Below are 13924 nucleotides of genomic sequence, written 5' to 3' on the forward strand. Positions count from 1 at the left end.
TCGTTCTCGTGATATAGCCCGGGGTTAGTTTAGTACAAAAGCTACAGCCTACCGTCGTGGCTGGAAACACCTTCCTTCGCGCAACGTATCTTGACGTCGTGCGCGCCAATAGCTACACCCGACCACCAACACCGCTCTTGTATTTCCACGGCATCTCCCCAACGTCCTTTCTCTCTTTCACCCCTTATGTATTCTTTTTCTGGCGTTTCCTTTCTTCTTATATATCTTGATATTTCTCGCGCGCGTCATCTACTCCGCAATTTCGCCCATTCAACGGCGAAGGTTTAATATTGCGCTTTGGAGGCGAATACCGCAATGCACCACCCTCTTTAAGTCTTTTTTTTTTCTTTTTTGCAGCTCTCTCATCACGTTCTATTCGGGCAGCGCACGGGTGTTCTTAGAGACCATTCGACAAATTGCGCTCCCTGTGTTCGTTCGAAGTTTGCGCTTCGAAACGACCTCGAGGCAAAGTTCGAGGAGCTCGTCTATTGAATTGCGAGCGTATCGCTTACGCCTTTTATTTTATTTTTTATTATACTATGTCTCCCTCTGCTACACAATAACTCTGCAGCTGCTCTGTAATAACGAAGTCGTGCTATGTTGCCGTTCCTCTGGCTTTCGTTTTTTATTTCTAACCGAAAGCTTCAGATGCCTCATCAAACAAGAAATGTGACCGTCGGCGTCCGGCATCGACTTCAACACGACGTGATGCGCAAATCATCATCGTGTAATGGCGTCATCGTACGCCAGCATGATGACGTCACGTGTTGCCGTAATTTGTGACGTCACTGTGGCATCATCGTGATATCACGAGATGACGTCATCGTATAATATAGTCGCTTGCTCAAACATGGCCCCGCCTCGGAGGCAACACCACGTTACGTGCAGGAAGCTTTGGGGGAATGCGAAGGATCAATACAGTCGACTGAGAAGAAGAAGCAGAAGAAGAAGAAGATGAGGACGATGGCTTTAGCCCTCGAGTCGTCTTACGCAAATGCTTAAGGGACCGCGTGACTTTTTTTTTTTTTCGTCTTGCTACAATGGCGCACTCAGAAAGATACGTCTCGAAGAATTATCAATTAGTTAACGTTATAATCGGCGTAAAAACGGCACGTGTTGTATCCCCGGTCATAATTACGCTTTCGAGCAGAGCTTTTTGTATCGCCGTTTAATTAGACAAACGGTACTCTGCGGTTTGTAAATTAGCGATCTTTTTTATTGCTCTCCTTGCCATAGCATGCCTCGCTAACACTGCTCACTACTGCGAACACTATAAAGGGAATCGCACTGCCCAATTAAGTTAAGGATTCACAAACCTCTTAACAACGAACTTGTGATGCCTGCCTACCTGCCTTTCCGCCTGCGTCGCTCGGACGGTAACATGTGAACTTTGATGAAAAGGGCGTGGTCACGCTCGCTATCTCTACAGAATTCTAGAGGAATGATACCTTTGTACGTGCTGTTCGACCGCTCACTTCGCACTGAAGCGACAGACGGCACGAGAACCGCTTCGCTCACTGGAGCGGCCGTATTCCCTTACGCCAGCGTTTTGTAGTGTTACGCCAGATCGGATCCTAGAGGAGTTGGCTGCTAGCCTTACTTCGTATAAATTTCAAATTTGCTACTATCGCATACGCATATCGTAACTTATTGACATCGCAATTTATTGCTTCGCCCTTGCGGCGAAACTGTGACTTTTTTGCTTTTCTCACAAGAATGCTTTACTCTTCCTTTTTTGTGATTCGAGGGCATTTTTGTATTTTTAACTTTCTTCCTATGGCTTCTTAACGAAGGAAGATGATTCAAACCGTCATATATTTTTCTTTTTTCACTTTTCGCTTGATCTCTCTTCCTGTGTCTGACTCTGTGCTGTCCTTCTCTCAGCATGCCTTCCTAGGACGCCAAGGTGAGCTTTTTTTTTTTTTACGACATTAGTAGCCGCTCAGTCTTCCTTGCATTTTTTACTGTTTTTTTTTCTTTGCGTAGGCAATAAGAATGCTTTTTGACGTAGAGACTGTTTTTCGCGTGACCTCGTAACCACTGAACCAGCGAGTCCTCCGGTCAGATGTCTTAAGCTTTCAAATACCGACAAAAAGAAACGATTCCTAAAGCGATTAACGGAGCTAGTTTGTAGATGTAAACGATTGTATTGAGCTTCGTTTTATGCCGGTGTCACATGGGTGCACTGATGATCGCGATTAAAGCCGATCGACTCAAATTTCTCAACTGTGATTGGCTCCTTTCAGCAGTATGAGTAAATGAGCCAATCATGATCAAGAAAACCGATCCTGATCAGGCGCCATCGCGATCAAAAGTGATCGTGTAACACTGGTGTAAGACTGACCTAACAACCAAAGAACCAACTATAAAAGTATGATTTTATGGCGATAAACAGCGCATAAACACAAGGCAATGGTTGAAAAGAAAGCAGGATAGACGCTGCTTCTCCTCTTCAACCCGCCCTTTGTTTTTATGCGCTATTTATCATCATGCATTCGCACCAGCTTGCCCTACTTTACAATTGCATTAAAACTATGGGGGCAGTACAACAGTTCGTATGATGTGCAAGCGCTACAGCATTAATTGCTGCTCAGTGTAGCAGCTTCAGCGTGGTGCCTCCCCGACAACGCGGAGGGCAGCGCGAGCGTTGTCTAGTGACTCGGACGCTAGGCAGACCCAAATCTGGTGCGCACACATTCAACGCTGTCGCCTGTAGAAACATTGGGCAAAATATAGCGGAGGCGCAGTGGTTCCTGCGCTCGGCTAGAGTGTACCAGAACAGGGGAGTGCTCGGAACGGCCGCAGCACCAATGTACAGAAAGTGAAGTCCGAACAGGGTCGAGCCGCTTGGGGCACTGCGATCGGTAGCCTGCAATGTGTCGTCGTTTTAAGAGTTGCGCGCGGCTCCACCAATGTGGTTCAGCAGGAGAATGCCCGCTTCCCACTCAAAATGACCGGGTTCGAATTGCAACTGTAGATGGTTGGTTTTTATCTTTAGTGTCACTTGTCAGAGCTGTATTGGTTTTTCTTTGTTTCTTAAAACTATAGTTTCAGTTGCTACAAAAAGTAACGCAAAATGTGAATTCTCGTTTCGAGTCTTGTATTCGCAAAATTCTCGGAGGCCATACTTTACGTTTTTGTTGAATGCCATTGGCGTTGCAAATAATTACGCTCACTGTCAAATTTCTTCTATCTCACTTCAGCTCGTTCAGAACCGGGAAAGCTCGTTCCGAGCACTAACCTGTTCTAGTACACTCTAGCTTAAGTGTCGCTATTTTACCAGTGTCAGCGGTTGCCCGTGTCACCGGGGGCCAGTAACACACGCCGTGTCACTTCACAATTCTTAATATTTTTTCGGCATCGCTACTGCCAGAACCAGGGTAGACAGCTTCGTGCCGCTCCATCAATGACGTCATGATATTTCCGATCAGGTGGTTGGGTACTGAAGTTCCGCTTTTGCGCTCTGTGGAAACGCGCTACGGAGCGCTAACAGTGGCGGCAGAGTTGCGGCATAGCAAGGGTTCGAGTCGTGACCATGGGCATATTTTTTCTTTGATGAAGATGACGTAAATTGCGTGCCATTTCGTTGCCGCGGATATCTGATGACGAAGGGATCGAGCCAAGTCATGATCTCGCATTCGACGACAAAAAAAAAAAGAAAATATTATGTAAACTTGAACTGCGCTTGGGACGAGACACCAGAGTAGAAGCAGACAGGACGGAACGCAGGACGCAGAACTGCGTTCGTCCTATCCGCCTCTACTCTGGTGTCTCGTCCCAAGCGCAGTTTAAGCTTACATAATAGGTCTTACCAACTAGCCCCCCAACACACGCTCCTCGAGTACAAAAAATAAATAAATAAATAAATAAATAAATAAAGCTGTTAGTATGTGCCGCCTACATCCACATCTTGTAGATTTTGTTTATTCTTTCGTTGTTCAGACAGCTTGATATTACGCGCAACGTAGTTATGAAGAGAAACGGGTTTTATGGCTGGAAAAATGTACTAGTCATCTGATTCTGTCTTTGAGCCTATGAAATAAATGCATGTGAGGCATCGGTAGTAGATGGCGCAACGATCTGGTCTGAGTACCAGGTGGATTTCCACGTGTCCTAATAAGGGTATGAGGTGTCGACTAGATTAATAATGAATATTATAGTTCGCTTGTATGTGAACAAGAGACCCGTAGAGGTCTCAAAACGTCATAAGTTCGTTTTTCGTTGCAACTTTGGCGAGTTTTTGTTTACTCGCAAGAAAAATCAGCAGCGAGCGACTGAGCCAAAGCAAGGTGTGAACGAGTCTTTATTAAAAGAGTGTCGTCCGTAGAATACACTGAGTGTGCAATATTGTAGAGTAGGTTTGATGTTGTGCACACATTGTGCCATTCGCAGGCGGAGACGGAGCTGCGCGTGCGCTCGGCTGAGCTGGAGGCCGCCCGGGGCGAGGCGTCCGCCCTGGAGGCCCTGGTGGGCCACCTGCGACAGGCGGCCGACCAGCGCCGCCTGCTCGAGAGGCAGCACGCGCAGGCGCTGCAAGAGGTGCGCGCCGCCAAGGCTGCGGCAGCGGCCGCCAAGGGATCCGCCGAGGCAGCCCACCTGCTCACCATACAGACGCTCGAGTCCAGGGTAAAGAATGAACGAACCGAATTGAATGAATGAATGAATGAATGAATGAATGAATGAATGAATGAATGAATGAATGAATGAATGAATGAATGCTTCATTTTTTGTGCTGGTCGTTGGTTGTCGCTTCTGTTCAGAAGGCACACTGCTTTGTTCTTCAACAAGTAATTAATTAATCATGTAGGCCTAATGATACTAGTTCACCAGTTTGCCATTTGTCACTCTTATGCAATGTGCCACGACATGCCAAAAAAAATGTCTGAGAGTTGTGCATTTGTAATATTTCACACAGCTGTAGCGAGAAGAATAGGACGACGTAATGGCTTCCGGCTTGTTCTGAGAATAGTTTCGTAAAACGTTCCTACCAGTGGGGAAATCTGTCATCCTTGTCGCGCGAGCATTTTGCTCATGACGGAGGATACTCCGCCTCAACGCACTTGGGCAAGGCTGTGAAAACTACTTGTCACGTCAGATGTAGAAATGAGAACCCGAGTACATGCTCCTCGGTCTTTTTCCTAATATCACCAGCTGGGCGATAGTGACTGCGTGTAAAGCTTGACACGGAAATATCAGCGATACTCACTGCGCAAGCCTTCCTTCGAGATTCCTCCGAAATAGGCCATGGGCGTCGGCAGGATATTGTCTTTGAGAAAGAGGGGTGGGGGGCAAGTGGGTCTTTTTTTTTTCTTTTGCACCCCCCTGCAGACGTTCATGGAATAGGCAGCAAGCCGACATTACCGACAGGGCAGTAAGTAGTCTTCTCCGCACTGCATGGAGTTTGTGAGGCGAAGCTTCACTACGGCCCTCTCGGACTGCTCAAATAATAATAAAAGCACAGTATTCCGGGAACACGACATTTTACCGTCTTTCCCCGACTTTGTAAAGTTATGATGGGAGATTTAGCCAAGCTACGAGTCGCACCCCTGCATATATCTGCAGGCTCTAGCCTTTCTTTCTCTTTTTTTTGTCCTCTTGTTCTTGTTGGAACATTCGAACGGGCTTTTTGTTTTGGCTGTCTCTCCCATGCATGGGGACTGAAATCATTTCTAGCTTTCCTTACGAAAACTTGGATAACGGCGAGGAGCGCGCGCGAATATGATAGTTGGAACGAAAACTGGAGACGTGCCTCGACTATATCCCTGGTGCCTGGAGATGATGGGATTTCGCGATGCAGCGCGAAAAAAAAAGAGTGGTGCGAAGCTTTTGCGTGCCCTCGTAAGGAAATGCTGTCGTCGTGTACGACGAGCGAGAAAAAAAAATGGCACGTTGTTCTCGCGTTCTTTACACTGGCTGCGTTGAGAGCCTGGATATCATAGCGAACTTTCGTGCGAACAGAGAAAAGGCGATCCAAGGAGACTGCCTCGGAGATTTACTTAACGGCAGCACGTAGGTTTAGTAGGATATTATAGTGTTAGTTAAGTATTTTGTATACCGCGCGTTATCTAGGGCTATAGGCGAGGGTGTGCTGCCGTTTATAGGTTTTTCTTTCTTACGCTCCAGCATTTAAAAGAAAAAGAGTTTTTTGGCTTAGGCCTGCTGGAAAATTGCGGATTCCTGCTGACAAAACTAGGTTTTGGTCGTGTTGAAAATGCCTGGTCTTGGTTACAGACGAAAGGAAAATTTTTAAGGACGAAGTTATTGGCACTTTCTTTTTTTTTTCACCTTTCTTTGACGCAACGAAAATTTTTGTCTGCCCTTGATTTACATGCTCTGTCTGCACTGAACTAATCAAGAGGCGAAGGGATCACCGGGGTGCGGTATTAGTGACGCTGGCGAAAAGAGTCAAACACACTGCCTTGCCGAAAGAGACGTGACTGAGGATCGGTGGAAAGGAGAGGGGAGGGTGGGTAACCAATGAGGCGCGAAAAATAGGTCTGTGTGTGGCTCCAGCGCCAAAGAAATTATATTAAATAAAGACAAATCTTTGTGTGACTATCTTGATTTAATGTCTTATTTACGTAGTTGGTGCGGGGGGACTCACAAATAAGGTGCTGCCAGTTCAACGCCATGAAAACCTTCGACCTGTAACCACGTGTTTAACTTAGCACAAACAAAAGAAATAAATAAAGAAGAAACAGAAAACCTAGCAATAAAGGGGCGCAACAGCTTCGCCGTTCGACGGTTGTCAAGGCGTGGAACGGGTAGAACATTTTAACAACATTACCCAGGTCAGATGTTACCTCGTTCAAGTGATGTTCTGTGACTGTAGCCACATAACGATCACAGCCAAATACTCCCGACAATTCTCGCCGATTCTCAGCTGCTGCAGTTGATCGTGCAGATAACCGCAGCGCCTCGTGTCTTCTATCCGGTGCGCAGGTGCGCGAGCTTCAGAAGAAATGCGAGCTCCAGAACGTGCTGCACGAGGAGCTGGTGCTGGAGATGGCCGCTCTCCGGCGACAGCAGATGCAGCAGCAGCGGACACGGTCGGCCAGGGAGTCCTGGAGGGCCGGTCGCTCGCTGTCTGCAGAGGTGAGATAGGGGAAACGCCGGTTGCTTTAAAGGTAGGCTGTAGCCGTGCCGTGCCGCAGACTCCGCATATTGTCCCGCTCAGTGTTGGCCCACGTTAATTATTCCGTGACTGCAGAGCCGCCGGAGCCAACAGCCATCCCCTGTGGTCTCTAGTTAAAGAATAGGCGCACAACTCCGCTTAGAATAAGCCTGTCTAACGAGAGTAGGCATATTCAGCGTAATCGTTTTTCAGAGAGAGATGAGAAACGAAAAATACACTGGGGGTCAAGCTGAACAAGTGCTTTATTTATTACCCTACACTGTGAATGTGAAATGACACTGAATAGATGAGAAGAAAATAAAGACATAGAAAGAGAGGGAGATCTACACAGTCGCTACTGTTCACAGCACAAAAAGGAGCATTTGTCCGTGCTGGAGTCTCCCATTCAGTTATGATCGCCCGCGAGAACACAGGGTGGGTAAATTGCCTTTGTACTGAAGCTTTCATATGTACTCCTAACTGACTTTGCGCTGCTCAAGTCGATGCTTAGGTTGACAATGCCTATCGTAACGGATGACAAATGTCTTAAAGTAGAGCCGCAGCTTTCTACATTCAGGGAAGAAATACAAAGGAAAGAAAGGACAGAAATGTTTACCACAGTCGTGCCTGATTCGGTACCCTACACTTGTTGAGAGGGAAATGGGGATGAACAGCTAGAATAGAAAAGGAAAAGGGAGGTAAGAAAAGTGTCGCAGAATCAGTTAATCTGAAGCACGCAGCAGTAAGTGTAGAAGCAGGCACGGGTATTTTGATCATTGTGATGAAGATAATAACAATGATGCTAACGATTGTGATGATGACGATGCTGGCTGCTCTGAAAAGCGGTTGTTATGCACTTCGAGGGCAGTGTTGGGATAGCAGGACTAAGCAGGACTAATATAACTAGGTAGTAGGTCGTGTAGCTCTCGTAGCAGGCCTCGAGACCTGTTTAAATGTTCTTCAAAGCCGAAGGCACGACCATTCTTGCATCTAACTTGATGGCTCTCCCTCGGTCTCAGGTGGTGCCTTCGGACCGTGGGCGACCGCACGAGCCTGCAGATTTCCGACCACCTCCTGCTGGAGGCCGAGCGCTCGTCCAGCTCGAGTCCAAGGGGCGGGAGCAGCGGCGGCGCGAGGTCGGCCTCTCCCCTGATGGACGCCATCACCACCGTGACCACCACCACCTCGTCGTCGTCGCGCCCTTTCCTGGACATGGCCCGATCGGCCGGCACCGACGCGCTATCGCAGCTGGCCGCGGCGGCCGCGGCATCGGCATCGGGAGGAGCGGCCGGTACTCCTTCCTTAACCTGCTCCTCAGGTGTGGCATACCGTCTACAAACCAATTTTTCACTACTTTGGAAAAATACCATTGCGGTTGTAATCTCATGTCTGGCCTCCAAATGGCTTCTTCAAGACTGCAGTTTAGTCAAGTGAACATAACCCTATCTCTAGAAAAAAAAGGGCCTTGCAAATATGCCTCGCTAATGCTGTGGATTCACCTCTGAGGTTTTCTACGTAGACATGCTGTTCCACAAACCAGAAACCCCAGAAGTCATATGCCTGCAATTGCAATGCGCACCGCGCTTCCTAGACATCTTAGAAGAGTGTTTCTAGATATCATTGCTATAATTGTAATGAAGGCATACGCAAAGTCCCTAGATATAAAATATATATATATATATATATATATATATATATATATATATATAAGGGGCTTAGGCACATCCCGCCATTATCAACACGTTTTAACGACGTCTTATAGAAATTATTAGAAAGGAATAATTGAAGACGTGATGTGCGAAGTGCGAGAAGACGCCCATTCACTGTCCAGGACATGCAGTTGTCTTTTTAAAGTTTCCAATAAGCTTAGAATAATTTTGTTCGCATAAAGCAAGCAATGTCCAGAATTTAAAACAGTACTCGCAATGTTTCTGTTCTCGCTGGCAGCCGCCATTCTTAATCCTTACGTTTTGCATTCTTTTGTTCATTTTGCTTTTAGTTCTGACGGTTTATTTCCAACGTGACCCTCGGCGCATCACGTTTTCGGAGTGTGAGTACAAACACTTTTGTTTTCTCATATTATCGCTTATTTTCCTCGATTCCTTGAGCTTCTGTTATTTTCACGTTTGTTTGTTTGTTCGTTTATTCCGTTAGTGAACTTATTATTTCTCAGAAATTTACCTCGTATTTTCCTTTGAACCGTGAGGAGTTCCTGAGAGGTGGTTAGAACACTACCTGTCGCGCTCTCTGAAGTTTCTTTCGCGACAGTTCTTCCGCGATAACACTTAGACAGTCTACACCGTATTTTCATCGCTGCATATGTTTACGCTTATGTAAGACGACCCATCTCCGTAAACGTTTCTACTGTATTGTTCCTAATCTTCACAGTGTCCCGCGTCATGACCTCTCCGTTTACAGGAACGGAGAAACATCACTTGCGTACATCGGCCAAGGGGTTTCCAACTGCTCCTATTTTTTTGTTCACTGTTTGCCACCTTTTGTAACCGTCATATTTCGAAGCATCGATGTAAAACAAAGTTTTAAAGGAAAGCTAAACTTGTCATCGCAGGCAAGCAGAGCGCGGAGTTGTCGGTGACTCGCGCGTCGCCTGCGACCACTTCGACCACGAGGGAAGTGGACCGAATCTTGGCGAGAATCCAGCAGGACAACCGGGTTCTCGCCGAACTCGAGAAATCCAGGGCGACCATCGGTAAGGCTGTTCGAAAACCGTCGTCTCGCTTAACACGTCTTGCAAATGTTTAGAGCCAACAGCTATGCGCTCGCGTCTTCTGTCGACCTGTCTCGTTTCTTCGAGCTAAACGTCGAGGTATGCGGTGCGAACTAGCCCACCAGTCTGTTGTGTTCAACACGTTAGTCCGGTCTGTGAACACCCCAGAGGTGTAACGATTCGATTACAGCCGGCAGGACCTACGACCGTCGCGTTGTACCGCTTGTTCTTTTTCTAAAACACGCATAGGATAAACGCAAGAAATACAGACGTTCACTGGAAAATGGAGGCGTGCAGCGACGAAAACTCGTCCAGCAAGAAGATATGTAGCTGGAACCAAAGTTTCGACAAGGGGACTTTTTTTTTTCTGGGGCGAGGGAAACTCTTCCCGTAACGTTGGCTCCAAGCGACATTCCTTATTTTCCGACCTCTCATCATACGTATTGCCACGCCAACTTCTTGTCTTGTTTTGATGTATTCGGGTTTGACCGGCAGGGACGGTTATCAACGCTCGACGCTGTCCGCGAAGTAGTGTTCTAGAAGCGTCGCGATTGTAGTAGATCGGTTTGTTAAGATTGCGCCCCGCACGCGAATGTTCCAGTTTTGTCTAGAGATAACGCCGCCACCAGCGATATTGCTGGAAAGTTCGATAGCGCCTGTATAAAAGCCGACGCGCTTGATCGCTTGTCAGTTGATCGACGGACGACGCCCTGTTCGCCGCTATCATTGTACAGCGTGTATTGCTGTAGTTCTAGTTCTGATTTTCCCGCCACAAGTGCGGCCAAATAAACAGTTTCATCCTGCAAACGCCGACTGCTGTCTTCGTCGACGTCACGACCACGTGACATCTGGTGGAGGTGCTGCTTCATGATCCGGACGCCACCGCGGAGCGCTGACCCAAGCCCAAGCCTTGACGAGGACGACGGCAAGGAAATCCCGGATCGTCGAACAAGCCGCAGGCAGAAGGGACTGCAGCCAGAGCACGGGCTCCTTCCCGAAAAACCCAGGCAACCGCAGATCTCAACATCGACCACAGCGACGATGACCGACCACGTGCAGCCTGCGCCAATCCTTTTTCGCCAGCCCAAGGAGCCGCCCACCTTCCGCGGATCGTTGTTCGAAGACCCGGAAAGCTGGCTCGAAGCCTACGACCGAGTCGCCCTTTTCAATTCCTGGACCAGTGAAGACAAGCTACAGCATGTCTTCTTCGCCTTGGAGGACGCAGCTAGAACATGGTTCGAGAACCAAGAGCGAACCCTGACAACATGGGACGTTTTTCGAAGCAGGTTCCTGGCAACATTCACCAGCGTTGTCCGCAAGGAGAGGGCCGAGGCTCTGCTCGAAACCCGCGTGCAGCTGCCAAACGAAAACGTGGCACTCTTCACAGAAGAAATGACGAGACTGTTCCGCCACGCAGACCCTGAGATGCCCGAGGAGAAGAAAGTTCGCTTCCTCATGCAAGGAATCAAGCAGGAGCTGTTCGCGGGACTAATCAGAAACCCACCCAAGACCATCCAAGAATTCCTCGCGGAGGCAACAACAATCGAGAAGACGCTCGAGATCCGCACTAGGCAGTACAACCGCCGCATTCCTACGACGACCTACGGGGAGGTTCAGGCGCTGCAGTCTGATGACCTGCGTGACACCATCAGAGCGATTGTGCGGGAGGAGCTGCGCAAACTGTTACCTTCGCCGCAGCATCAAGTGGATTCAATCGCCGACGTTGTCCGCGAGGAAGTCCGGCAATCGCTTGGAATTCCCGCAGCACCGCAGGCTCAGCCGGAAGCCATGAGCTATGCTGCTGCAGCCCGACGCAACGCCCCCCCTCCTCGCCCACGTCTAGACGCCGCGCCGCCGCAGCAGTTCCGCCGCCAGGCACCGCCGCCACCACCACCGACACCATACCGCCCGCCGACAGGACAACGCTGCGCCCCCCGAAAGACCGACGTTTGGCGTGCCCCTGACAACCGACCGCTCTGCTATCACTGCGGAGAAGCCGGCCACACATACCGCCGATGCCAGTATCGACAGATGGGGCTACGCGGATTCGCCGTCAACGCGCCGCGCCCGCAGCCAGGCGAACGGCCTCGCGACATCGACGACTACCTCACCGGAACACAGTGGGAAGAACTACGACCTTCCCGCTCGCCGTCGCCCGGCCGCTACATGTCACCACACCGCCGGCAGTACACTGGCCCAAACCGGGGCCGGTCGCCTAGCCCGTATCAGGGAAACTAAGGGCAGCAACCGATGGAGGTGCGGTTGCTGTACGACGAAATGCCGAAGATCCTCCGCGGCCGCCGACGACGACAACGCGACGAGACCTTCAGAACACGATGCAAACCGGACAGAGCCCTCACGACGAAACTTCGCGGCCCGAAGAAAACCTGACGACGCAACGTCGAAACAGCGGGACAAATCGACGAAGCCGTGATCCGACGCCACGACATAACCGCAACGCAAGACGACGAACTAGCGACCTCGATGTTCTTATCGACGGCCACAGCGTCACAGCTCTCGTCGACACCGGAGCCGACTATTCCGTCGTCAGTGGGCCATTCGCCACCAAGCTGAAGAAAGTAAAGACTGCTTGGAGTGGACCAGAAATCCGGACAGCTGGAGGCCACCTGATAACGCCGATTGGTGTCTGCACGGCGAGAGTCACCATCAATAACCGCACTTATCCTGCGAGCTTTGTAATCCTACAAAACTGCTCCAGGGATGTGATACTCGGAATGGACTTCCTAAGTGACCACGGCGCCGTTATCGACCTGAGGTCTGAGTCGATAACACTAACCTCAGACAAAGCGCTCCCGCCCCACGCGACGCCAGGGAACCATGCACTGAATGTGATAGAAGAGCAGGTGACCGTTCCGCCGCGCTCCAGCGTCATTATTTCCGTCGGCACCGAAAAACCTGCGAACCTTGAAGGCGTAATCGACGGCGATCAGCAACTACTCCTGGATCGTCAAATTTGCGTCGCAAGAGGTATCGCCGAGCTGCATGACGGTAAAGCAAAGGTACTGCTGACAAACTTCAGCCACGAATATAGGCACCTCAACATGGGTACGACGGTTGCCTACATCGACGAATGTGCATCCGCCAGCGGTGCTTTCGCCCTCTTCGATGCTGTCGAACCTGCTTCGACGAATAGAGGTCCCGAACGGGATTTTGACGTCAACCCGAGCCTTCCGAAGGTCAAGCAAGACCAGCTCAAAACCCTGCTCCTGCAATACAAGGACTGTTTCTCGTCGTCATCGCGGGTCCGACAAACGCCCCTTGCTAAGCACCGCATTATAACAGAAGAAAATGCTCGACCACTACGTCAGAGTCCCTACCGGGTTTCGACGCGGGAACGGGAGGCCGTGAAGAAACAGGTCGACGAAATGCTACGCGACGACATCATCCAGCCGTCGAAGAGCCCGTGGGCATCCCCCGTGGTGCTAGTGAAGAAGAAGGATGGGACTCTTCGTTTTTGCGTCGATTATCGTCGCCTGAACAAAGTCACGAAGAAGGACGTGTATCCCCTTCCCCGGATAGACGACACCCTGGATCGATTACACAACGCAAAGTACTTTTCGTCGATGGACCTCAAGACCGGTTACTGGCAAATAGAAGTCGACGAGAGAGACCGAGAAAAGACTGCCTTTATAACGCCAGACGGCCTGTTTGAGTTCAAGGTCATGTCTTTTGGTCTTTGCTCGGCACCTGCGACTTTTCAACGGGTTATGGATATAGTACTGGCCGGCTTGAAGTGGCAGACGTGCCTCGTGTACTTGGACGACGTCGTGGTGTTTTCCTCAAACTTCGACGAACACCTTAGGCGCCTTGAAGCTGTACTTCAAGCAATCAAGACCTCCGGACTCACTTTGAAGCCTGAAAAGTGCCGCTTCGCGTACGAGGAGCTCTTGTTCTTGGGTCATGTGATCAGCAAGGATGGTGTTCGCCCGGACCCACGGAAAACAGCTGCCATCGCTGACTTCCCGACGCCCACCGACAAGAAGGCCGTACGCCGTTTTCTCGGCTTGTGCGCCTATTACAGACGTTTCGTCAAGGAATTTTCACGGATCGCCGAGCCACTG

The 13924-nt window shown here is 49.6% G+C and overlaps 1 protein-coding gene across 1 annotated transcript in view; it reads left to right on the forward strand.

Annotated features, from left to right (window-relative positions):
- LOC119389878 (peripheral-type benzodiazepine receptor-associated protein 1-like) overlaps positions 1-13924 on the forward strand; it is a 424634-nt gene that overhangs the window by 322028 nt on the left and 88682 nt on the right. The window contains 6 exon segments of the mRNA XM_037657292.2: positions 4393-4626; positions 6943-7095; positions 8134-8295; positions 8297-8432; positions 9114-9164; positions 9684-9824. Of these exon segments, the coding sequence (XP_037513220.2) occupies positions 4393-4626; positions 6943-7095; positions 8134-8295; positions 8297-8432; positions 9114-9164; positions 9684-9824 (877 nt within the window).

Source organism: Rhipicephalus sanguineus, chromosome 4 (genome assembly GCF_013339695.2).
Source record: "Rhipicephalus sanguineus isolate Rsan-2018 chromosome 4, BIME_Rsan_1.4, whole genome shotgun sequence".
NCBI lineage: Eukaryota > Metazoa > Arthropoda > Arachnida > Ixodida > Ixodidae > Rhipicephalus > Rhipicephalus sanguineus.